We start from the raw sequence: 27,857 nt of genomic DNA on the forward strand, positions 1-27,857 counted from the left end.
TGAGGCAACGATCATCGTGTCTGGACCGCTTCCCACGTACCGACAAGGACAGGAAAGGTTCAGTAGATTATTTGCACTAAATGAATGGTTAATGTCATTGTGTAATGAACAAAAACTGCTCTTTGTAAATAATTGGAATCTGTTCTGGGAGCGACCTAGGCTCTACCGTGCTGATGGCCTGCACCCCAGCAGAATCGGAGCGGCTGTTCTGTCGGACAACATCTCCAAGACGTTACACACCGTATGACTAGAAAATCAAATTCCAAATCACAGTCTTTGCTGTGCCAATTTAATTGATATAAGTAGTGTAGAACATTATATAGAAACTGTGTCTATTCCTCGTTTAGTGAGGCCAAATAATAAATCCACTGTAGGATCTAGGAAAAATCTTATTGTAATTAAACCTGAAAATCTAAATATCAGTGAACAAAAACAATTTCTAAAACTAGGTCTTCTAAACATTAGATCGCTCACACCTAAGGCGGTTATTGTAAATGAAATGGTCACAGATAATAGCTTCGATGTACTTTGCCTTACTGAAACCTGGCTTATACCAAACGAGTATTTTGGTCTAAATGAGTCTACTCCACCAGGATACTGTTATAAGCATGAGCCCCGTCTGATCGGTCGTGGCGGCGGTGTTGCAACAATCTATAGAGATATTATTAATGTTACTCAGAAAACAGGTCACAGGTTTAACTCGTTTGAAGTACTTGTGCTAAACGTTACGCTCTTAGATGTAAGAAATAAATCCCTATTATCTCTAGCCTTGGCTACTGTATATAGACCTCCAGGACCATATGCTGATTTCCTAAAAGAGTTTGCAGACTTTCTCTCAGATCTATTGGTCAATGCCGATAAAGCAATAATTGTTGGAGATTTTAACATACACGTAGATAACACAAACGATGCGTTAGGGACTGCGTTTACAGATTTATTAAACTCCTTTGGGGTCAAGCAGAATGTCAGTGGTCCCACTCATCGTCTAAATCATACACTAGATTTAATTATATCATATGGAACCAATCTAACCGATATAGATATTATACCGCAAAGTGACGATCTCACCGATCATCACATGGTAACTTGTATAATACGCACTGCTGAAATTTGTCATGTTGCGCCACGTTATAGACTAGGCAGAACAATCCTTCCGACCACTATAGATAGATTCTCAAATAGCTTACCTGATCTATCTCAGCTGCTCAGTGAACCCAAACTAACAGATGAACTAGAGGAAATGACTAGCAGTTTGAGCACCATTTTCTCTAGTACATTAGATATTGTTGCACCAATTAGATCTAAAAAGGTTAGAGAGAAAACTAAAGCACCATGGTACAACAGTGCTACGCATGCTATCAAGAGAGAAACTCGTAACCTAGAGCATAAATGGAAACAAACTAATTTAGAGGTCTTTAGAATCGCGTGGAAAGACAGTATGTCACGTTATAAAAAAGCTCTAAAAGCAGCCAGGGCTGAGCATCTCCGCAAACTAATAGAAAATAACCAAAATAATCCAAGGTTTTTATTTAACACCGTGGCTAGACTAACAAATAAACAGACATCACCCGAGCAAATTATTCCGTTACAGTATAGCTGTAATGATTTTATGAACTACTTCAATGAGAAAATAGAAAGCATCCGAAACACAATTGTAAATGTACAATCCTCTATGGTGTCTTATGATTCAGCCTCAATTATCGCCCCTCAAGAACAACTACACCGCTTTACAACTATAGGACAGGAAGAGCTAAATAAACTTATCATTGCATCTAAACCAACAACATGTTTATTAGATCCAATACCAACTAAATTTCTGAAAGAAATGTTACCTGTAGTGGAAGAGCCTCTTCTTAATATTATTAACTCGTCTTTATCTTTAGGTCATGTTCCAAAAATATTCAAGCTGGCAGTAATAAAACCTCTCATTAAGAAACCGCAATTAGATCCAAATAACTTTAATAAGTTAAAAGACCGACCAAATAAATTACAGACCGATTTCAAATCTTCCATTTATGTCTAAAATACTAGAAAAGACTGTGTCCGCTCAATTGTTCTCTTTCATGCAAGAAAATGAGATATATGAAAAATTTCAGTCAGGATTCAGACCGCATCATAGCACAGAAACTGCGCTAGTTAAAATTACAAATGATTTACTTTTAGCTTCTGACCAAGGCTGTATCTCAATATTAGTTCTACTCGATCTTAGTGCTGCGTTTGACACTATCGATCATAAAATACTCTTGGATCGACTACAAATCTACACTGGTGTTCAGAGACAGGCATTAAGCTGGTTCAGATCGTATTTATCAGACCGTTACCATTTTGTTTGTTTAAATGGGGAAAAATATAACGTCAGTAGACTATGGAGTGCCGCAAGGATCGGTGTTAGGCCCTCTGCTATTCTCAATATATATGCTGCCACTTGGTAATATTATAAGAAAACATGGAATTAATTTCCACTGTTATGCTGATGACACTCAATTATATATTTCATCACGGCCAGATGAAAACACTAACTCATCAAAACTGACAGAGTGTCTTAAAGATATAAAATGCTGGATGACGCATAACTTCCTGCTACTAAATCCAGATAAAACGGAGGTATTACTTGTTGGTCCAAAAAACTATCCACAAAACCACTTACAATACAACTTTAATATAGAAGGATGTCCTGTTACTTTATCCTCTATGGTAAAAGACCTGGGAGTTATACTAGACCACAACTTGTCTTTCGAAAATCATATTTCATATGTTACAAGAACAGCCTTTTTCCATCTTAGAAACATTGCTAAATTACGTAACATGCTATCTGTTTCCGATGCAGAAAAGTTAGTTCATGCATTCATGACCTCGAGACTAGATTACTGTAATGCTTTATTAGCCGGTTGTCCTGCATCCTCAATAAACAAGCTACAGTTAGTGCAAAATGCAGCCGCCAGAGTTCTTACTAGGTCAAGAAAATATGATCATATAACACCAATTTTATCATCTCTACACTGGTTACCTATCAAGTTCCGTATCAATTACAAAGTACTATTACTGACCTATAAAGCCCTAAATGGTTTAGCTCCTGTGTATTTAATGGACCTTCTATCGCCCTACAATCCATCGCGTTCTTTAAGATCACTAAATTCGAGGCTTCTAGTCATTCCTAGGATATCTAAGTCCACTAAAGGAGGGAGGGCGTTCTCACATTTAGCTCCTAAACTCTGGAATAGCCTTCCTGATATTGTTCGAGGCTGACTCGCTGTCCCAGTTTAAAACTAGATTAAAGACGCATCTCTTTAGCCAAGCATTTACATAATGCTTACCTTTTATAATACTGCTGAATCAGATCAAATGCATTTAATACTATAAAACTTGAAGAGACTGTAGGTTATCTGTATAGGTTGCATAGTATTTGCAGTCATTACGTTCCTGTGTATATTGCGTGAATGACGGGTGGTTGGGCAGATATTGTGTTGCGGTAGGTAGTATGCCATACGGAACCGTTGTCCACTGAAACTGCCTATTCACGCACCAGTGGGGCTCGACAGCCTTAGTCAACAGGTTGGCGCGTATGGTTGGGTTGCGGAGAGATTGTGAGATTGTGGTTAGGTCTCAGCAGCAGGAGGGACGTAGAGGTCAGTAAGCTGGGCTGAGTTGAGTGGGGGACGGAGGGGGGTGATTTTGGGACGCAAGAGTCACTGTCTTCATGTTTTGTCATTTACGCCTGTGTTATGGAAATCATCATTATGAACAGCAGCTACGCTAATTATTTTCCCTTTGCTTTTCTGCTGTTATCTCGGGACGCGAGTCCCGAGAAAATGGCGTTCGTCAGCTCCAGTTTGTATCCAGCCTCTCACGGAGACTTCAGATGCTCCAATCACAAAGCCTATGAAGTGACGACTCAACACGGGCGATATGGACTCTCTATGGTGGACGGCATTGATCCTCAACAACTCGTCTTAAGACCGGCGTGCATACTTGGACTTCCAAAAAATACTCTAAATGTTCCGATCCAATCTGACTTGTAATGCTGCCCGAATCATGCACTGTTCCTTCGTTGGCCAGAGGAGAACTGGCCCCCCGACTGAGCCTGGTTTCTCCCAAGGTTTTTTTCTCCATTCTGTCACCTGATGGAGTTTTGGTTCCTTGCCACTGTTGCCTTGGCTTTTGGCTTGCTTAGTTGGGGACATTTAATATTCAATAATATTATTGATCTGCCTTACTTAAGGTGGACGTTGACGCAATTTATTTTAGAAACAAACTTTGTTATATTGTTTTCATGTTATCACTGTGAAGCGCTTTGATACAATCTGTATTGTAAAAAGCTCTATATAAATAAAGGTGACTTGACTTGACTTGACAAACGTCGCAACGCCCCGCCCCCTCCCCCGACGACGGTTATGTTACGAACCGTCACATTTGACTCACTTCATAACCGTCATCACCAATTCTAAAACCGGCACACCCCTACAAATAAGATAAGATAAGGTTTTAATAATTAGTTTTCTTGGCACATCAACATTTTTTGACAGTGATTAATATGGTGTGGTGCAAGGATACCAAGCGTTTAAATTTGATTAAATAAAAAAATAGGATTTATGTGGTGTCTTTATGTAACTATAACTTCTATTGGCATCCCCTTCTCAGGTTTACTGAGCTTTTAACATTTGAGAGACTGAACTTCAAAAGCATTTCAGATCAGTAACTTTAGTACGTACTTGCTGGTGGAGCGGATGGGCTTGAGCACACCGACACTGTGGTGGTATTTGCTTCTCCCGACTTCGTCCTCCAACTCTTTTGCGTCAGCTGCATTGCCGCCATCCAATGAGAGGCCACCCTCAGCTCTCGCTGCCGTTTCAAAAGCATCCTGGGAGAAACGTCAGCAGATCAGGTGTTTAACTTCCAGTTTGTTTGTTTTTTTTTAAAAATGCATTCATTGCATTTCAGCGCTTTTCCATGGAAAGATGTGACAATGCAAAACAATTATGGCAGGAAATGAAAGAAGACATGTTTGTCAGCATGTATTGGGCAAGATCAAATATCATCAGCGGAAAAAAAAAAACAGAGGAAGGAAACCAGTCAGACTCCTGAAACCATGCAACACATAACGTCCAATAATTCCTAGGGTAAAAAAAACAACAGCACAGTATGGGAAGGAACCTCCAGTCTCGTGCTGCACGCGGCATTAAACACAGACAGCTGATGAAGACCAGAATTGTTTACACACGTTTAAGTCATGTGTTTTGGCTTCACAAATTACTCCCAAAATAGTTTAGAAGACTAGAAGTATAAAGTAAATAGCAAGAATAGAGTAAAAATTGTAACTAAGAGACATCATCATACTTTCCCAAGCTGATTAATCAGTACATTTACAACCGTTGTGTATTATAAGTTGTGAAATGTTATGTTTAAAGTCATTAAAAAGTAAGTTGTGTATATCCGAGTGAAGCTTCTTGAACATAAAATTAAAAATTGTGGGGCAGGACTTGATTTTTGTCTATGGGAAATTGATTGGATGGTTGTGGTTTGCTATTGGTCGATGTCATGTGAGTGACAAGGTGTCCCTCACACCAATAAACACATCATCAGAGAAGAGAAGACATGTCGCTGCAAGAGGGAGGGGAAGTTATTTTGATAACTAATTATATAAAAAAAATCCCATAAAAAACTAAAATTGTCCATTTAGATTTCATGGTGTCTTTAAATGTGAAAATGAGGCGTTATCGCATTAGATATGCATTAATTAAGATATGTTTATTTTTGTTTACATTAATGTTAAAGATCTTTACAGAGGGGGTTTTGGATATTTCTTTTTAATCACATAAATCAGAAAACACTGTCAACTGCAAGAAAAAGCAACAACATTTTAACCATATTTTAAAGAAATAAATATATAATCAGGCGAATGAAAAAAAAAAAAATGCAAACTGAAATCTACAGATGCAAATAGATCAAGTGTAATACTATAAACACTTAAATGTGTATTTTCGATGTTTTCTTTTCACTAGTCTGAAATAAGACGTGTTATGGAAGCAGAATAGCCCAAAATATCAAACCTGACCAGTAAAAAAAAAAAAAAAAACAGTGGTTTCGCCTGTAGTGTCTTGCCTTAATCAAATGTACTTGACCCCACGTGCAATTACACACTGTGACATGTGCCAATGACCACTCTAATAAAAAAATATTTTATTACAGGCCAGACAACAATAAAGTGTGTGCTGCCAGCTGAGACAACAGCCTATTATATGGGCCGTTGCCCTTGGTGACGAGTACTGTGGCGTATTCTGCTGATATCCAGGCTAAGTGTTCTGAGCAGGCAGAGTGTGTGTCTGTTTATACGTGTGTGTAAGCAAAGGCAGACTCTAAAATCTTTTAAAACCCAGGGAGGCAGAAAAAGCCAGCCGGATTAGCCCTCTAAAGGGAACAGCATGTACTTTAAAGCCTCACAGGATGGGAATCTTCAAACACCGCTAGTGATATCATCAAACAAACTACACTCAACTGAAGTCAGCTATTAATCTACAACAATCTACCATAAAGAGAAAAAAAAAAATATATATATATATATATATATATATATATATATATATATATATATATATATATATATGGTAACACTTTACAATAAGATTCCATTTGTTAACATTATATATATATAACATCTAATAGACATCACCAAGATTAGAACACACAGGCAGGGAAAACAGTATGAACCAATAGCCAAACAGCCATTTCTGCATTGTTTCAGGATACTCTTGTACATAATACATCCTTCATCTTATTGAATGTTTCATGGTTTTCAACAGTAAATACAAATGAACACAAATGAATACTTTCCCTGCCAGCGCAATCATTTTTGATAATTTTCACAAAACTTACATGATCCCCAGTATATTTTGTTGTATGAATATCTAAACATGCAATATATCAAAAGAAAGAACTGAGCCTCTGCTTTTAAACAAGCAAACAAACGAACAAAATTATTCTTCATGCATTCTTTTTTTTTATGGATCGGATTCTGAAAGAAGATCAAAACATAGATGGAGTAGATAGAGTCCATCAACACCCCCAAAGCTTCACAGTCTTATGCCTCGTCCTGGGTCGACATTTCCTTCAGTAACATTAGGTAGTTTTGATTTATATGCCGTTTAATGTTTGATGATCGTGTTATTTTACATGTGTATAAGCAATGTTTTTCTATCGCTTGTTTCTGCTGCTTCTTCACCTGTGTTTTGATCGGGAGATTGTGTACTCTTTCTGAAGATGCATAATAGCGCCCCCTACCATATAACTGTGAAAACATGGATTGCCGGAAAATTCTGTCAATGACGGGGAAAGAGCTGTGGCATAAATTACGGAAAAATTCAATGGTGGGGAAAAAGTGAAGACAACGGAATAAGTATAGTTATAAAAAGGAAACTTTTTGAAAATCTCCTCTTGCCACAGTGAATTAATGATTTTTTATAATCAACTGCTTTTGAGGAGGCTGCACGATTTGGAGGAAAAAATATCTAATTGCAATATTCTAGTAACGAAGTGTGTAGCTTTAACAAAGCACACAACGATGGAGAGTTCACAATAGTTCTTTTTATTAAAGAAAATACAACAGAAACATGCAGGAGAATAACTAGGAAATAACTTACAACCACAACACATAAATGCAAACGAGACCGAAAACTGAACAGAGAGGGCTTAATAACATGGGGAGAGGTAATCAGCTGAACAGAAACAGGTGTGTGGAACTAATTAACAACCAAGGCAACCAACTAGGAAAACAGAACACAGGTAAACAGGAACAGGGAGAATAACAACGAAACACAAGAAACTAAACAAAACCCTGACATTACACACCCCTCGGGAATCAAGTCCTCGCGCAGTAAATATAATTAACAGTCCAACTGAGGAGGGATGGGAGGATGACGTGGAGCAGGCGAATGGCAGGAATCTGGAGGAGATGACGGCAGGAGAGACCAAGGTGGGATGATGGTGGGAGGAGCGAGGGAGGAGAGAAGGAAGAGCCAGGTTTTAATGGGAATCCAGAGCACAGACAGGATGATAGACGACGGCGAAGTTGAGAAAGGGAGGAGCCATGGTGGAGACTTGGCCGAGGTGGAGCAATGGGTGCCAGTGGACTGAGCTGAGGTGGAGCGATGGGTGCCAGTGGACTGAGCCGAGGTGGAGCGATGGGTGCCAGTGGACTGAGCTGAGGTGGAGCGATGGGTGCCAGTGGACTGAGCCGAGGGGGAGCGATGGGTGCCTGTGGACTGAGCTGAGGTGGAGCGATGGGTGCCAGTGGACTGAGCCGAGGTGGAGCGATGGGTGCCAGTGGACTGAGCCGAGGTGGAGCGATGGGTGCCAGTGGACTGAGCCAAGGTGGAGCGATGGGTGCCTGTGGACTGAGCTGAGGTGGAGCGATGGGTGCCAGTGGACTGAGCTGAGGTGGAGCGATGGGTGCCAGTGGACTGAGCCGAGGTGGAGCGATGGGTGCCAGTGGACTGAGCCGAGGTGGAGCGATGGGTGCCAGTGAGCCAAGGTGGAGCGATGGGTGCCAGTGGACTGAGCCGAGGTGGAGCGATGGGTGCCAGTGAGCCAAGGTGGAGCGATGGGTGCCAGTGGACTGAGCCGAGGTGGAGCGATGGGTGCCAGTGGACTGAGCCGAAGGGGGAGTGATGGGTGCCATTGGACTGAGCCGAGGTGGAGCGATGGGTGCCAGTGGACTGAGCCGAGGTGGAGCGATGGGTGCCAGTGGACTGAGCCGAGGTGGAGCGATGGGTGCCAGTGGACTGAGCCGAGGTGGAGCGATGGGTGCCAGTGGACTGAGCCGAGGTGGAGCGATGGGTGCCAGTGGACTGAGCCGAGGTGGAGCGATGGGTGCCAGTGGACTGAGCCGAGGTGGAGCGATGGGTGCCAGTGGACTGAGCCGAGGTGGAGCGATGGGTGCCAGTGGACTGAGCCGAGGTGGAGCGATGGGTGCCAGTGGACTGAGCCGAGGTGGAGCGATGGGTGCCAGTGGACTGAGCCGAGGTGGAGCGATGGGTGCCAGTGGACTGAGCCGAGGGGGAGTGATGGGTGCCAGTGGACTGAGCCGAGGTGGAGCGATGGGTGCCAGTGCAAGGTGGAGCGATGGGTGCCAGTGGACTGAGCCGAGGTGGAGCGATGGGTGCCAGTGCAAGGTGGAGCGATGGGTGCCAGTGGACTGAGCCGAGGTGGAGCGATGGGTGCCAGTGCAAGGTGGAGCAATGGGTGCCAGTGGACTGAGCCGAGGTGGAGCGATGGGCTCGGTGGATCCGGGGATCCTCTTGACTAGGCGGAGATGGTGACTGGAAGATCTGAGGTGCATCCGTGAGGCATAGTGGAGTAGACAAAGGAGGAGCCGAGGAGATGAAGGGAACCAGCGGAGGCAGGGCCGACGGACTGGCTGGATTTGGAAGAGGAGGTGGGAGAAGGGAGGCTGGGTGGGATCTCTGGAGACGAAGGAGACTTGGACCTGTTCCAATTCATAAACTTCTGCAGAGGCCAGCTGCATCTCACCCTCAACACGGTAGTGTAGGCAATAGGCAGGGCTTTCCTCCATTCCCTCGTACACCATGAGCAGCCACAGGGGGACGGATTATGTTGCCGGCTGACCCACCTGGTCAGACTCACTGCGGTGTTCGGACTCTGGGGCAATGGTTGGCTCAGTCTTTCCATCTGGCTCGTTCATCACAGCAGGCTCGGGTCTCAGTCTGTGGTGGGCTCAGGAGTTCGCCCCGCTCAGAGTGGGGCTGGTGACGTACTCCTCAGGGCAAATGGTGCAAACTGATCCATTGTTTACCAGCAGCCACTCCACAAACGCAGCAAAAACCCCTCGAAGACCAACACCGGGTAGACGTGCCCTACACCACTCATTTAGGCTTGTTCGAAAAATACACACAAATTGGTATGCCAGGTCTAGAAATTCACTGGTGTCCTTTAAACAGGGCAGACGAACGGCCTGCTCTGTTCTCGGTTCGCCCTGCTCTGTTTATAATCTGTTCTGCAGGAGAATAACTAGGAAATAATTTACAACCACAACACATAAATGCAAACGAGACCGAATACTAAACAGAAAGAACTCAAGGCTTAAAGGGATAGTTCACATTTTTGGGTGAAATATCCCTTTAATGGGGAGAGGTAATAAGCTGAACAGAAACAGGTGTGTGAAACTAATAAACAACCGAGGAAACTAACCAGGAAAACAGAACACAGGTAAATGGGAACAAGGAGAATAACAACAAAACACAAGAAACTAAACATAACCCTGACATTTCCCTGATAAAAATGCTTTTTAAAAAACAATTCCAGGTTTGCTGTGGTTGTTTGTAGGGCTGAACCATTTGGCAAAAAGTTTGTGATTCTATATCAACATCTATAAAATAATAATAATAATAATAATACTTAGCCTATTATTATTAATATTACTACTACTAATATTAAATAATAATTACTAGACAAAAACAAAATAAGAAATATTACTATTACTATTATTATATTTGACTGTAAAATAAAATTCTAGTTATGAAGACAAAATACTCCAAGGCACTGATGTGGTGAAGTAAAAAGCCTTTAACTTAATTAAAAAAGCCTTTAACTTAATTAAAAAAGCCTTTAATTAACTTAATTAAAGGCTTTTTACTTCACCACGTGAGTGCCTTGCGAGTATTTCGTCTGTTTACCTCCAGTTTAACCAATGAGCACCAGTGGCTATGTAAAGACACCAGTGTAGCACTTTCTGCTTCTGTTGTTTTGTAAAAAATTATTCTAGTATTTCAGAAAATAATAAAATGACTTAAAAGGCACACCGCGGAACTTTTGGCCACTAGTGGCGCTCGACCTGTAACTTTCACGTCTAGCGTCCCTAGAGGCCACAAGCTCCGCAGCACTGTCGCAAAAGTCAACCGGTCAGCCCATAGACAGTGGATCAGCCTCCCGTGTCTTTAGTTTTTGTGTGCTTGTAGTGTTTGAGGCGGGCAGCCTTGCCGCGCTCGATTCCCTCATAGCAGTCTGCTGAGAGAGAGCGAGCCCCGTGGGGCTTAGTGCTAACATGTCTGTCAGTGAATGTGGGCGCGGGACGGCGGGCACATTTACTGCACTAAAAACACCGTCGGCCTGAGCTGACTGTAACTTATGTGTGTTGGTTTCGTTTTACAGAAACCGTGGGACATGTTGTGTGTAGTGTTTGTAGGCACTGAGTCGTGGGAACGTTCACTACATTTAATGTACATTTGACATGAGTCGACTTTATTTGTGCGAGCCCTGCACTGTGGCGGGCAGTGTTTGTGTGTAGAAATGAACAATGGGCTGTGGGCATTTTATTAGCAGCTACACTCATAACACCATCGGCTGTGGCCGGAATACCAGAAACTACTACACTGCTTATATGATTTATCTGGGTCACCTTGGAAACGGCATTTGTGTGCAGGCAAGCGTCAGCATCGGTCGGGCACCCCTCCTCCTCCTGTAGCTCACGCCAGCGAGCGAACGCTGGACCAATGGTGAACCTCGTCCTGGCTTTTCATTTGTCACTATGCCTTTTTCTTATTTTTTAGTGTCCTATTACCTTTGCCTTCTTCCTTGTAGCTGTTGGTTCGGCCATGACGAAAACATACAGACTGCAATCAAACGCGAGTTGAGCACTCACGTCAGAATCTGAGGAAGTTGTGGGTGGTGGGGGAAGTGACGTATGCCGTAAAGCGGTTGAATTTTGTAGTTCTTTTTGTGCTCGGGTTCCTACCCGAAACCCGAAGTTACATAGTGCTAGGAAAAGCGATACAGACACATTCAGGCTACGGCAGACGTGTCATTCAACCTATTGTAAGTCGATGTACCATCTCAATGGGTTTTGGTAATATATTATAAAGGTTGAAAAGTTCCACAGTGTGCCTTTAATTTCTACCTTTTCAAGCGTTAAACCATACAACCTTCTATTTTTACAGAAAACCGCTTCTCTTTTTTGTTGATAAGCAGTTTTCACTACTAAATTGTGAAGAAGGTTGGTGTGCATGTTGCGTTCCCAAATGCACGTTAAAGTGAGCAAACTCAGAGCAGCTGCAGATGGAGTTCATGTGGAGCAGCATTTACTGCAAACCGTGTCACACTGAGACAGTGAAAACACCAGCAGATCATAAGCTGCTCATGTCTAAAAGAACAAAGCGCTTTTATTAATTTAATTAAAGCTGCAGTCCGCAGTTTTTCCTCTTTGTCGCCATCTCTGTTCGAAATCTGCAATTGCAGTCATTCGCGGAATTATCAACTTTACGTGGGTTGTGCCTCGGCACGGCACAGCGCGGATGAACACAATGTTTGAGGAGAGTGTGTAGCTGTCAGTCACGTGGATACTGTCATTCAGAATCACAGATTATTCTTTTTGGAAGTATGACCAACATCATAATTTTCACCGGAAAATGTCATCTGAACAAGTAAAGCCCAATTTATACTTCTGCGTCGAACTCACGACGTAGCTACGTCGTAGGCTGTGTGTAGCGCGCGTATCCTTCGGCGTACCCTGACTTGCACCTCTCCAAAAATGTAACAACGCGTCAATACTACGCGTACCGCAAGCGCTGTGATTGGTCTGCTAGAACCGCTCCCCGGGTTTCACGTGCTCCCTCTGCATGTGTAATTGCGCGTCAAGGCGGACAACGACGCAGAAGTTTAAATGAAAACCAAGGCGTAGTCTATAGCGTAGAGGCTCCGGCGTAGGTCCAACGCAGAAGTATAAATCAGCCTTAAAGGGGCATTATGCAGAAATCCCGTTTTTGTCAAACAGCGACCCCTAGAGTTACTGTGGAGTACTTGAATTTAACGTTCCTGTCGTAAATACCACTCACTCAAAGCGTGACATGGCCTGTTACATAGTATACAATAGTACATTGTGTTTAATTTGTCGTTTAATGAGATATAATATATGTTGTTAGTGGTGAGAATTTTCACGTGATTAAATACATAGATCCGACAATTTTAATGGTCCAGAGGCAGAACTTTTGCCAAGTGTGTCAGAGGTTCTGGGTTCTAATCGGTACTAGTAGTATAGTTTATTTTCCTCATCAAAACCGATTGTTTATTAGTGGTTGTATTTCAAGCAGGGACATGTTTTTTGTGCATTAGGTTTTGTGATTTCACCATAACAAAATATAGAGAGTCTCTCAGTCCCCGCAACGGATTCAGGCGCGCGTCACAACAGAACACTGTAACTTATCTGCACCACTGATCGCAGAGGCAACGAGCACTTTGGTCACTTGATTTCAAAAATAACACATTTCAGATCGCCTCTTATTTAACAAACGAACTAAATGAATGCTCTACTAGAGTTACCTGGAGATGTTTTATTTGTTTGTAATGGTAACGTTACATCCGTGCCGCGAGAAGTTTCAATGGGGACATAACACACCCGCAAATTACGCCTATGCTCGTGTCTGACTCCTCGCTCGGTCAGTCTGCCGTTTCCTCTTTCTCTGTTCCTCCGACAATGCTTTCCTAGCTTTCTGCATCTTATATGCCGGCTCAGCCATGACGATAGTGTGACAAACTCCATCCATCTATACCTTGTTCCTGTGTGTATGTGTGCAGTTGCCGTAAAGGAATATGTTACATCGCGAGAGCTGATATCACGCGATACTTCCTGACGCGGCCCGCCGCACCGAAGTTGCAAGTGGGATTTTTTCGCTCACAGGCACCAGGGGGGGTCGAGACGCCCACCATTCAACCCGAAAGAAGTTATATAACCATTTCAATAACTCTGAAGCTGTTCAGTTAAGCTAAAAAAGCTGCATAGTGTCCCTTTAAGAAACATCCACTTTTGTTCTGGTTCTGACATTGCAGTAAATCGCGCTGATTAATTCTAACAATCGCTTATCATATCACGTAAAACCGTGAAAATTATACTTTGTTCTCAAATTGTTAATGTTAACAACGTCAGCATTGCGTGACTACATGTAATGTCCTTCCAATATTATCCTTGTTTTCGCATTGGTCCAGTTGCAGTCTCTTCTTCTGTAGACACTCCGAAGTCCGAACGAAGTCTTTTGCATTTTACAGCGGGTGAGTCTCCAGTTGTCACTGGTGATTGTCATTTGAACATTTCTGGATCCGCCATCAAATTGATAAGTTTAATTATATCAAGTGCTGTGAGAAAAGGTCCACCTCCAGCATCCTCACACGCAATATAGCAAATACTAGCCGAGACTCTTTATGTGTACAGATGTGTGTGTACAGATGTGACGTAATGACGCAAAGACATGCTCAAATCTCCCGCGGAAATCCACCAGTACCACTGGAATTAAAAACATTATTACAAGCTTACCGCTTTGAATCGAGCAAAGGCAGGCAGATTGAACACTGTTTTGAACACTGGCTGGTTATGTATTTTCTCAAAAATGTATTTTGGATAATTTTAACCCAAAAAAAGCTACGGACTGCAGCTTTAAAATTGGGGTGACTAGCATAAAACTCGATGTTTAGCTTCCATGTCGCATTCCTCCTCAAAAAAAGGATACTAGAAGAAGAGATGAGTAGTTCTCCACAATCCACAGCAAACTCCCACTCAGATCTGCCTCTACTCTAGTATAAAACAACCCCTTATACACTATTTGTATCAGTGAATTTGTATTTGTATTCCCGATGAATAAAAACCAAACCATTTTTCTAGTTGAATATGCCGATGCACTTGGAAATAAATCACATTACAAAAGTGTAAGTACTAGCAAATGCAGTTTAAAGCTAACTTTTATTTTTAAATGTCAAACATAGTTCACATTTTACAACATTAACATGTCATAATCATGAGCTGAAAAGGGTTTGATTGTTTCAAGCATTAACAGACGATTGCCCTCAATGACGCAGACTTGAATTAATTCTGTCTACAGGAGCAGATCCGTTTATCTTTAGCAAGATACTGAAGGGTTACGAGGGTTTAAAGCACTGGGAGCAAGTTTCATGTCAAATATATTAGCTGCAGATTTCACACTCACAGATGTCTATGATATAGTACGTTTCTGACAGAAAGGGGCAGAGAAAACATGCAGAAATACACACAGCTAATTTTCTTCTTCTCAGCCATCCGCCCCATGAATTAGCCCAGCTTTAGCATTTCTGTCACAAGCTCTCATGGGAAACAGGCTTGGGAGAAAAAAACGTTATCTGGGACTGATCAGAATGCATTGAGGGAACAAGCACAGAACGATCTAGAAACCAAAGACACACTGAGAACGACAGCTCAGCTACTGGAAAACACACAAGTAAAGAAATGGACAGAGAGTAAATTGTTAAACGTGTGCGCCACGCCACTTACACAACAATGTAATGCATCACATTATTTATGTAACATTCATGTTCAAGTGCCTCGAGGTAAGCCTTACGCTACAAAACAACCCCTGAGAAAGACGGTGAAGAATTTGACGTGTCTGGATGGATTAGATGAATGAGAGAAGCCTGGCGTGAAGCGTTTTGCAAGGCTCCTCAGCACGTGCGGGGTGTCCCCCTCCCCTCCCGTCCTCACTGCTCTTCTTCCCATGTCCCTCTAACACACTCACGTTGCACAAACACACACAGCTTGCCTGAGTGCTGAGGGGGTCTTTAGCCTATCAGCAGGCAAGGCTGCTGCACGCATCACCGGAACTCAGGATTGCAATTGGCTGTCAGTGCCAAAATAGGTGGGGCTAGATTATGTAAACAGACCCAGCTTCTAAATACAGGGTGAGCAGCCAATCACTGCGCACACACGGCATCCCTAGTGATGTACTGAGTGGCTGAGAGATACAGAGAGAGAGAGAGAGAGAAAGGTAGCTTGATGGAAAAAGACAAAGAAAATTGTGGGCAGTACAGGACTCTCTCTTAACATGCTGACAAATGCTGACGGCAGGAGTGCAACAGACAAAACAAACACAAAGGGCTTGGCTACCTATACGAACAAACAACAGCCGCAGCATTTTAATGTTAAAGGCACAGTTCACTCAGAAATGAAAACCCTGTAACCATTCATTCACCCTCATGTCGTTCCAAACCTGTAAAGCTTTCATGAGGTTTGGATCGACGTGAATTTTTGGATGAGGGAATTTTCATTTTTGGGGGAACTATCTCAGCCAACACATGACTTGCACATATTTGGAAAAACATCACAGGTTGTCAGAAGCACAGTCCAGAAATCCCTTAGTACAGAAACTGAATCAATCTTCAACAGAATATTATTGTTTTTAATACTGCAATTTTAAAACTCTCGAGGCAATATATTTAGAGGTCAGGTGGGTGTTTAGTAAATGTGAAGAGGAGAATATATCAGGATGGAAACTTGCAAGGAATGTCAAGAGTCGGATTCCACCTAAAAACTTTGGTCCTTTAATACTTCTGAAAGGTATGATCACATTAATGACATTTCTGCAAAATGCCATTCACACAGAAGTCACTTTCAAAACAAGCAGCTTTGTGTTGGTCAACGTGGCTAACTTGAAAATGAGCGACGTCTGTGTGGTAAAATCTTTCGCCCTCACACGAAACTCCTCATTGCGCAGATTCCTATTGGATCGCCAGCGAATTTAATTTTCCCCGAGCAACAATGAACTTCACCGCACTTTAAAGGCCCTTGCACACTGAGTCAGAAATTTTCGTATGCGTTTTTCCGTATTCGTGATTCGGTGGCTCTGAATTGTCGAAACACCATTCAAACTGCTTGCTACGGATACGAAAAACGCAGAAAATCGAACACGATAGGAATTTTTTTATCAAAAATCTGAAAAAGCTCAATAAATGACATGCATTTGACGGACTAACCTGCACTTTAGACAGCTCATAATGGTCCTCTTCAGGTCCGGGTAAGGTCTCTCTGGACGATACGGCCCTGTACGCAGAACCAGATGCCAGACAGTCCTTTCCCAAATCATGTCCTTTCATCTTCTTGTACCAACATAGGAGCGCTTTTGTTGCTTCAACTCTGATCTTTATCTTGTCAAAGTCACCAAATCTAAGCAGATGAGAGAAGAGGTGGTTATTAACATGAATGGAAATGTTACTCTTATTTAGTCAGCATTGATTGAGCACATTATATGCGCAAATCCCCTTTTATCCCATTTAAGTCTTCCATTGAAGTCTGACAGGATGGCATTGTTGTAGGTAAATTACAGCCTTTAAATGTTAAAGGCTCAGTTCACTCAAAAATAAAAACCCTGTTACCATTTATGCACCCTCAAGTCAAACCTATAAGACTTTTTTTGTCACACGAAAGAAGATGTCTCAGTGTTTTTTCATCCATACAAATGTAGTCCAATGCTGTTTTGGACCCCACTGACTTCAATAGTATGGGCAAACTTATAACTGGTCAGACTGTCCAATATTAATTCCAGTAAATGTTATCTAATGTTGTCAACATGAAGTCACTTTTAGTAGGAACGTTTAGCTGTCTGAAAACATAGTCAGCCGTCTACCTAGATCTTATTTTTGGCCAGACTCTGTACATGCCTTGGTGAATTTTACAAAACATCACTAGGGCTGTCAGTCACTAACTATTATTTTGGCAATCGAGTAATCAGTCGATTATTTTGATGATTGATCAAGTAATCAGTTAATTTTTGTGTGGAAATAATAGACTTTAGAAAATGGTCTAAAAATGCGCTTCATGGATTCTCGTCCGTGGAATGAGCACTTCTGCTATTTTTCCGGTAACTCGACGCGGGTAAATTGCAATCGACGACTTTTTAAAATCGAGTCCTCAAATTTAATGAGGAATCGTGACAGCCCTAAACATCACATTTTAACCCAAAGTCAAAACAAATGGACTATTAAGATACTTAATTTCTTTATTTATACTTTTCACCACAAAATAATCATGACTGTAATGCATCCAGACGTTTCTCAATTCCCATTAGCCATTTTTACTGTGATTTAGTAAATACATACATTTAAAAATAAAAATTTATTTATTTTGAATAAGCTAAAATGAACGGCAGTACAAAAAATTCATGATGTATGAATAAAAACTACGTAGACACGTATTTTTAAACACTATAGTAATGAGAATTTTATTTTATTGCATTACAGTAATGAAAATTAGGGGGAAATGTGCTCAATTCTTATGTAACAGTGTCATAATGGACAACATCGTAGCAGTGCTAAAAATAGGCTTCATTTCCTTTAGGCAACATATAGTATATTACTTCTTTCTTATATGCGATATGTCCGGACAAGTTCTTGACAGGATTCACGTGACTCCCCCGCCAATGATGCTGCCCAAACATTTTTGCTACTTTATCATGTTGACTAAACAGACACCTCACTAGATTTTGAAACACGGCCAATATGTTAAACAATCATGACGATGCCGTGAATGAATATAAACATCAATACATTGATTGATTTAGAGTAAGAGCGACATTTATTAGGCGAATATTATTAGGCTTTGACTAATGGCTACATTTTCGGAAGACACAATAAAAGTACAAATGATGCCTACATTAAAGCTTTAAATCATGTATCCTGTTTATTTGAATGTAATAGGCCTCGCATCTCCTCCAGCCAGAAGAGAACAAACAGTTCCCGAAAATTTGACTGAAAACAACAGACCACACACGGCCCACGGGTTTCAAACAAGGACATCTACTGGCTTTTTTAGACTAAACAAACCATGAGTAGATATATATAACGTTACCTAATAAGATAATATATCTGTCTTTTTATTATGGCAAGAGAACACCATAAATAATACCATTCTTGTTATAATAATTCCATTAATGCGTTTGTTAGAGATCATTTCCTCACTTATTTTGAAGCATTTATGTCTCATGGATTACAATTATACATCATGGTATCATCAGCAATAACATCTACTGCATAAGTTAAATGCGTTTTAAAATCCCGTCTAGTGCATCATCAGAACTACTGAGACAATAGATGTCACCTACATCAGGATATAAAACACCGAGCAAGACGTTGGCAATAAAAACATCGCAATATTCAAACGCAAGACGCCTTTTAGTTTTCGGTTTAATCTTCTTAAGAGTCAATATAATCATTTGCCAGGACATGTCAAATTAAGTTAAAATGAATTACATTTTAAAATATTTTTTCAAGTAGAGTGTCAGATTTACAGATGGCTTAACCATGCAAAACATGCTATAATAAATCTTATTTTGCATACGGAATAAAAGATAAATGAGTCCATTGCAGCAGATACCTGTTCCTCTGGTAGGTCTGCGGATCTTCAACAGCGGATGAAGCAAAACAACTTCGTTATAAACCAGCTATTTGAAGGATTCGGATGGAGGTCGTTCTGGGAAATGTAGTGTAGAGGAATTCTACTACAAATTCACATCGTTCAAGTGCCGATGTGTTGGAACTACAGCCCCCACAATTCCCTTCGCAATGAATGCGTCACAGCTCTGTAAATGGGAGGGGCTTAATGCGCGAGTGAAAGGGACTCGCATCCTCTGCAGTCAAACGCTAGTATTACAACGTGATGATAAGCCTGAGGCTCTGGAATGGAATTTTACCATAGAAGAAAGTACAGTGCGATGATGAAGCTGCAAAATGTGCGGACATCTTTCCTCTCGGTTTACCGTTTCATCGGAAACTACACCTGCAGACACTTTAACCCTTTCAGAGCTAAATTACGTCGAAACCAAAAATGTCCATACTACTAGTTTGATAGTTTAAGTTACTCCCAATATTCAATACAGCGGTTCTATACAGCAGCATCATCCATTTAACTGTACATCTGAATTTACAAGTTATTTAAAAAAAAAAAAGGTGTTATACATCAACTTAATGTAGATTCTGGTTGTCTTTAGCATTAAGTGACATTGTGTGCGCACGTGTTAAATCCGTGTAAGGTTTATTTAATTAATGACACTTTCCAGCTATACTTGAACACTCAAACTATTCTTTCAATAAAAGTTAGAATCATAAGCTCAACAGTTTCTCTTCACCCACAAATCAATTTCCTTAGTATTTCTAGATTTACTTTTTTTATGCATGCGTTGCCTTGCCACATACCAGTACACTACTCGTACTATATCTTTCTACGGCAGAAATAGTATGCGTTTCTTAATTCAGAACTGGTCTATAATACACCCAGACAAAGTGTTCTTGTAAATGGGGCAGTGCCAAGAAAGGAAGTGTTAATTATGATAGTGGTTGTTTCCCTTAATTGCACTCTTTTCAGTTCTACAAATGATCCTCCTGAAGCATTAGTTCCTCTGTAAATCCAAGCTTGATACAACTGCACATTTCTCAGGTGTTGCTTACATTATTTGACTGAAAACAAAAGAAAAAAAAAAATTGGCAAAAGGCATCAAGACTCTAAAGTGGTTGCAGAGAATAGAACACTATAAACTGAAGGGGGAAAAAAGTTGTGAAAAGACCACAGAAGCAATTTTTGGATCAAAATTTTTATTGTCTGTACACAAAAGCATGTTACACACGAGATGGGTACAGCATCTGAAAAAAGAGAAGCAAAAAATTAGTAATTCGTTCAATACAAAATTATTATTTTTACATTTTAACCAGTCAACAAACAAGGGTGCATCAAGACATGCATGGACAACATCACCTTCCCCTTTTATGAAACGCAGAGATTGTTTACACGACAGAAAACCTTTTATGCATTTTGGCCGTTCATTAACACAACAGCGTTTTATGGGAGGTGGGCAAACTTTTAAAAACAGGTTTCAAAGAGCAAGATTTTGAAAACAATAGTTATCGTCTCTGTAAACAAAACAAAAAAGCTTTTTCGTATTTAATACATCCTTACACATCGTGTAAACGTACCCTTAATGTAGATACAAAAGGAGAAGAGTATGTGTTTGTGCACAAACATCACATCAAGTAAAAAGATTTACCAAAATCCCTTCTCATGTGTGCTTGTTACACTACTAAATAAACCTGTCATGTGTGAGAGAACTACAAAAACCCTACTGTGCCAGAGGAAGGCAAAGAGTAAGTTTGTTTTAGTTTTACTGTTCTTGAAATCAGTGATTTTGGACATGCACTTTAATATTCTTCCATTCTAGATATCTAACCTGAATGACAATTTGCAAGAAATGCAGTTTCTTTGGTTAAAGCTGCAGTCCGTAGCTTTTTTTGGGTTAAAAATTATCCAAAATACATATTTGATAACATACATAACCAGCCAGTGTTCAAAACTATCTGCTTGCCTTAGCTCGATGCAAAACGGTAAGCTTGTAATAATGTTTTTAATTCCAGTGGTACTGGTGGATTTCCACGGGAGATTCGAGCATGTCTTTGCGTCATTACGTCACATCTGTACACATAAAGAAGGAGTCTCGGCTAGTATAAGCTATATTGCGTGTGAGGATGTTGGTGGTAGAGATTTATAGCCTTTTCTCACAGCACTTGATATAATTAAACTTATCAATTTGATGGCGGATCCAGAAAGGTTCAAACGACGATCATCATCAGTGACAACTAGAGACTCACCCACTGTAACATGCAAAAGACTTCGTTCGGACTTCGGAGTGGCTACAGCAAAAAAGAGACTGCAACCGGACCCATGCGAAAACAAGGTTAATATCGGAAGGACATTACATGATGTAGTCACGCAATGCTTGCTGACGTTGTTAACATTAACAATTAGAGAACATAGTATAGCTACTTTGCACGGTTTTGCGTGAAATGATAACTTATAAGCAATTGTTAGATTTAATCAGCGCGATTTACTGCAATGTCAGAACCAGAACAAAAGTGAATGTTTCTTACTAGTTCAGATGACATTTCCCGGTGAAAATTCTTATGTTGGTCATACTTCCAAAAAGAATAATCTGTGATTCTGAATGACAATATCCACATCGGCGCGGTGACTGACAGCTGCACACTCTCCTCAAACACTGTGTTCATCCGCGCTGTGCCGTGTCGAGGGTGTTGAACTACAACCCACATAAAGTTGATAATTCCGCGAATGACTGCAATTGCAGATTTCGAACAGAGATGGCGACAAAGAGGAAAAATGCCGGACTGCAGCTTTAATTATATTGCATGAAGATTAATTAATTTAAATGACAGCCCTTCACAATAAAGCTGATGAGATATCACAACGTAAAACTATATACAAATGAACAAACAACAAGTCAGTAGTGATTCAAACTCGGGGTGCTTTGACAGTGGCAAGTTTAGTTTGAAACAGGGCACGGTTCGCATGAAAAATTGCTAATGTGAAAGCGGTCATGTTTGATTGCACTCGAACTGTGGCGCGATTCATGCGATTGTGAAATCCACACGGACTCAGGTGCGCACTCGTTCAGGAAGATAAGTAACCCGCAGATGTGTTTTAGCCGATAACTATGCATCTAGTTCAATAAAACACATGTAAGGGATGATAGTGTTGATTTACCTCGGATACGAGCGAGAGTGAGCCTGCAGTGCATTTGCGCATAGCAAGGGGCAAATGAACGGCAATCCACGGTCTCCTCAAAAGAGTCCGTTTGCTAGCAAAGCCACTTCGACACACAAACATTAAACCCAAGTGTCGTTTACGCTGCTGCGCATAGCACCAAATTTTAAAAAATGCCGCACAAGCCCTGAAAAGTGAAGCCAAAGCGTATCAATCGCCCCCCCCCCTGGTGGCTGGTCCTAGTATAGGTCATAAACCCCGCCTCTCCATGTTATTCAACTGCACGTGAGACCAACTAAACAATTAAATTACACTTCACAACTTTTTTCCAAAGACAGTGTCATTTACTGTAGTTTTGATCACGCTGATGTTATTTCAAGTGTTTGTTTTTTTTAAATAAGTTTGTTTTTAGTTAGTTATTTTGATGCTATAAAAACGGTGCTGTTACGTTATGATTGACAGCTGTGATTGACAGGTTCTCTGAGCGAAGTAGTCACTGAAGCACCAAAGGACTTTTTCGGGATCTTCGAGGACTGCGGAGATTGGAGCATTAAATTAAATATCTAAATTTTTATAATTATTTATTTCACACCGACATAATGGGTTGTTCTGTAGTAGAATGTGATCTGGTATGTCCGATCGTTTTTTCCCCCGGTTAGTTAAATTTATAAGCTAATTAGTAAATAAATGTTATGGGCCAGCTAGCTAAAAGACAACAAGCCTCGTTGAAAGCAATGGAGCAGACAGAGGCCACTTGATCGCGATTGATTCAGCGAGAGTGAGGGCGGGGCCTTGATTTCGCAGATTTACTTCCTGCTCACGACTGCGCATGTCTGGTCCCGAGATCGCTACTGCGCAGACTCAAGATCCAAGATGTCAGCGCCATATCGGGACACTGGCGGCTTCACTTCTCGCCAATGGAAGAGAGCGAAGAGGCGACGTCCATCTTTTTTTACTGTCTATGTGTGGCATGCATGTTTGTGACGACTCAAGATGAACGCAAATGCACCAGGGTTCGATAAAATCAAGCTGAGTGTGAAACCAGACCAATGCTGTGGGAAGCGCCGGAAACAATCATGCTCGGACCGCATCAAACGTGCCCAGTATTAAAGCCCCTTTAAAGGTGGCACTAAGGGCAACAACAGCACTGTCTTGAACTCAGTTTAAACCACTGCCACATTATAAAGGCAAGCATATAGTGGGCAAATTAAAAATGGACCTGTCCAACACAAAGCATAACCAGTGACAGACATTGATACTTAAAGCCAGAGAGAAACTTTAAGACCCTTACCACACGGATCCTGTGCCCCATAGCCTTTGCAGGAAGATTGCTCTTGAACTTGGCACGAACCATTCCACTGTTTCCATGAGCCCGTGTGACTTTACCCCAGATGACACGTGTCTTGTTGGGTTTACCGCCGGGTGTTGCGGTGATCCTTTAGACAACATACAGAACTCACATTAAACATTGCCGACTATGGACAAAAAAACAAAATAAGACCATCAATAGAAATTATGAAACGCGTCTCTGCATGGAAGGGTAAAATATGATCATCATCTTCACAGTACATGAAAAGCAGTTTACAACCCATTTTACTAGTGGGAAACACTACATTCAATGAGTCAAATATCAATTATGATCAAAAAATAAATAACTGAACTAAATTTTATTCAATCAATTTTCAATCATAAACCATTATGGATACATCATTATCTGAACCAGAAAGAGTTTTATTGCCAAGTGTGCTTAGACACACAAGGATTTTTTCTTGATACTGAAGATGTACTAAACCGTTTTGAAATTGGAGAAAACATTACGATGGAAATAGTATTTTAAAACCTGTTAGCAGGCTCAGTTGTGAAATCAACTTTCAAATTTCGAACAACTTGTTTAGACGTAAGGCTTGCCTTTGATTATCTAGGAAGACAAGAGTAAAAAAAACTTTGATATTTATGAAATAATGTTAAGAAGTACACTTGCTTTACAGTAAACTAACTTGAATAACTTTTTGCATTTTCATTTTTAAGAAGTGTTTAAAAAGAGACCAACCGTAGGTCTATTTTATAGCATTCATGATTCACATTCACAACTATTTAAGGTCAGATTTATGCTCAAAAAGTAAGGTGACAGTTGACAGGTTAATAATAAAACATCAAATAAACTTATGGAACAGCAAATGCTAATTAATTAATTCAAAATAAGAACAGAAACATACATTTTAAGTAAACGGAGTTAATTATATAAATGGTAACTTGCATATAAAAGTGAATATTGTCACAGGCAGAGTTGCCAAGTCCGCTTATAATATGCAACTTCTGGCTTTTTTTGGTAAATTGTGTAAACAAAAGTTTTAAAAAAATTAATCGGGTGCTTCTCAATTCTTATTTGTGCATCCTCGTTTCCTTTCCTCGCGTCTCATGCAGGACGCGAGGGAAGGCTGCAAGGAAAGAAAATGAGGACTGAGGAATCGAATGAAAGTTTTTTTTTTATACTTTGGAATACTTGATCACTCGAGCGTCACTTCACAGCGTCATCAGCAGCGCTCAAAGGATCTGCCCTTATGTTGTATTAGTTTGGTTATTTAAGAAATTAGTAATAAATAATAATAAAGCAAGATACCCTCTTGAAATATGTGAGATGTGTGGTTTATTTTAAACTGCAAAGGTCAAGTATAAATTAAAATGATTGTGACCGACGTGAAGGGGGATGAGAATGTATAAGTGCGTCACGTTTAGTCGATAAAACACTTCCGCAAAGCATGCAACTGTGCATCCTCGCTCATGACTCCTCTGGAAGCCTCCTCACAGTGCAATTAGAGAATTGAGATGTCCTTCAAGATGGCTGAGCTCGATCAGTTTCCGGGTCATAGGATGGAGGATCGAGGAGACGAGGAGGGATATTGAGAAGCACCCATAGTGTTGTTTTTTTTGTCGTTTGTTTTATCACCAGTTGTGGCTTTTTGGGCACATTTAAAAAAAAAAATATATATGGTTGCTTGTTAAGAAAACCTGACAAGCAACTTCATTTGATTACATTTATGGGTGCTGTTTTCTCCAATACATTGACAGTCTGCTCACAGCTAACAGACAATCAGTGCAATAATACGAGTGCTGTGGCCCCATCCTCCCCTCACTGGAGAAAAATCTCATTCAACATGCAGGTGTGTGACATGTACAATTTAAAAAACAATGCCACTAACAGATGTACAGGGATTGAGAGCAAACATGGGAGATGATGGACAGCGCAGGGGAGGAGAGAGACCCAATTAAAACATTTTTTTAAAATATATTTCTGAGATGCATTTATCATTACAGGCTGTAATAAAAAAGTACTAATAGGCTACTAACAGTTAGGGATGCACCGATATGAATATTTTGGCCAATACTGATAATTATAACCCGAGCCCGATTACAAAAACAAAAGTCTCACCATTAAAGCCATGTACCAAGCACACAATTATAATGTTCTCATTATAATTTTATGTAGCCTTTATGACAAAATTGTTCTGCACGTTGCACTTAACAGTATTTTCCTTTTTTGAAGCGATTTCAATCATATTTCAAGCAATTCAAAAGCATCTTGGCAAACAGTGTGCATCTGAAGTGTCTCAGCTGAAGGAAATAATCCATTTCTCATCTTTAAAATATCGGCCAAATTTTCGGGATAACATTAAAAATGAACATACATCGGCTGATTCCGATTCGGTGGCCGATATATCGTGCATCCCTACTAATAATAGATGCATATGGTTCAAATTTATTTTATTATAAATGTGGCTATTACAGCTCCCTCTTAGTGCTCTCGTCTTTTTCTCCTTTTCCATCTCTAAATCGATTCTGCTCACAGGTGATCGGAGGATAGTGCGTGTCCTCACTATATTTATGGATATATAATATTGATAAATATTAGGCTTGTTTTTGAAAACAAGCCTAATATTAGGCTCTGCTTTTGCTTATCAGTCTTGCCAAAGTTGGCAACACTGGTCAATGGACTGACAGCATGATCACACAAACAGATTACAGACTACAGAATGGAGTCAAACCGTTCCTCACACGTGCTGTTACTCGTCCCATAAACACTATATCGTGCCGTTACTTACTTTTTTGCCTTGTAGACGTAGGCACAGCGTTTGCCCAGGTAGAAATCGACCTCTGTGCGGTTGTAAACTCCCTCTAACTTGAGCAGAGCAGTGTGCTCACGCTGGTTCCTCAGGCCACGCTTGTAGCCAGCAAAGATGGCCTTGCTCCACAGCCTGAAAGAGGGGGAAAAGTTACCTCATCTTTATCTATGTACATGAGCCAAGCATTAGTTATCGCAGTTAAATATACGACATATTAACAATGCTGACAGCTTTCATGTCTTACCTTCCGGGCATAATGATGCTTTGACCAGGCTAATAACCTAAAATAAAATAAAAAACATAAGACAGAAACACATTTAGTCAAAGGGTCAATGTGCGGTGGCTCGTGATACAAGGATTTCATATTTACGTTGACTACGGTAACTTATATCCACAGCAGCATGTTTATCTTCCTCAATGCTAGTTGCTAAGTTCTTCCACAAAGTTATACGTAGTATATAGTTAATATTACGTCTTCAACACAAGCTAACCCGCGTAGTAAACATCATAAATGATTAACAAACAGCTATGTTAGGACAACAGATTTGACAGTAATGTGCAGAAATGAGCTCCGGACCACAGTTTAGCCTGAGCCAACGGGCTCAAACAATCCGCTTAAAATCCAAAACATCTTATGTCGTACATGGCAGAACTCAGCTGAATATGGACTTTATTTGTATTTTTGATCAATACTGGTAGAAATGAAGGTTTACTTTACATCACACAAGGCTAAAATGTCATATTTTAAAAGACGAGCTCTAAAACGCTCACCTGATTCAGTCTCAAAAATGGAGGAAAAGGCCGCTCGCAAGGAATGCTGGGAAAATGTTGGCGACGCTGTCTGAAAATCTGCCTGAATGAAATTAGAGCGTTTTAAATGCGATTTTTTTCTTCTACCACTTTTACAGTTTCTTCTAAATCGTTAAAAACCACAACATAGTAGTAGTGATAATAATAAATAATAATAATAAAATGTGTTATCATTTGCTTTAGTTTTAACATTATAGTATTTTCTGACAAGTGGACTTTTTCACAAAGATTTTATATATTTCTACATTTATTTATATACCTTAAAATGTTAACAAAGTGCAAAAAGACACGTGTACATAAACATTTACATGGGCTACAAGGATTTTGACTAGCAATACACATAAATTAACATATAGGCTCAAGTATTAATTTCTATATTATTTAGGCATATAGGGATTTGGATCTTCAGCAAGTTTTTTTCTCTCTTAGTAATATCAGTATTTATTTTTATAACACTAAATAAGCATTCAATTACCAAATATAGTGTGAAAATGTAAATAAAGGTATTTCATAAATTAAAAATTGCTGCTAAAGTAGGCACTCGTAAAGTAAGACAATCTTCTTCCAGACAGAGTTGCACAAACAAG

At 40.4% G+C, this 27,857-nt stretch overlaps 2 protein-coding genes across 3 annotated transcripts in view; both read right to left on the bottom strand.

Annotated features, from left to right (window-relative positions):
• abcc5 (ATP-binding cassette, sub-family C (CFTR/MRP), member 5) overlaps positions 1-27,857 on the bottom strand; it is a 102,218-nt gene that overhangs the window by 34,468 nt on the left and 39,893 nt on the right. Inside the window, exons 1-3 of one of the 2 annotated variants that reach the window (XM_056234163.1) lie at positions 19,169-19,318; positions 16,774-16,963; positions 4,710-4,858 (exon numbers count right to left, since the gene is read on the bottom strand). The exons of the other annotated variant lie outside the window; for it this stretch is intronic. Coding sequence (XP_056090138.1) covers positions 4,710-4,858; positions 16,774-16,893 — 269 coding nt within the window. The 5' untranslated portion in view covers positions 16,894-16,963; positions 19,169-19,318. Of the gene's footprint in view, positions 1-4,709; positions 4,859-16,773; positions 16,964-19,168; positions 19,319-27,857 lie in introns of those variants that run through there. 2 annotated transcript variants of the gene reach the window in all.
• Positions 20,366-27,327, bottom strand: rpl35a (ribosomal protein L35a). The gene is made up of 5 exons (XM_056234189.1): positions 27,232-27,327; positions 26,705-26,741; positions 26,440-26,592; positions 23,631-23,775; positions 20,366-20,430 (listed from the first exon to the last, which is right to left on the bottom strand). Exons 2-5 carry the CDS (start codon positions 26,713-26,715, stop codon positions 20,407-20,409), a joined length of 333 nt encoding a protein of 110 aa, XP_056090164.1. The 5' UTR covers positions 26,716-26,741; positions 27,232-27,327; the 3' UTR covers positions 20,366-20,406.

The sequence above is a fragment of the Rhinichthys klamathensis genome, unplaced genomic scaffold (assembly GCF_029890125.1).
Source record: "Rhinichthys klamathensis goyatoka isolate OS25496 unplaced genomic scaffold, OSU_Roscu_1.1 h1tg000391l_1, whole genome shotgun sequence".
Classification (NCBI taxonomy): Eukaryota; Metazoa; Chordata; class Actinopteri; order Cypriniformes; family Leuciscidae; genus Rhinichthys; species Rhinichthys klamathensis.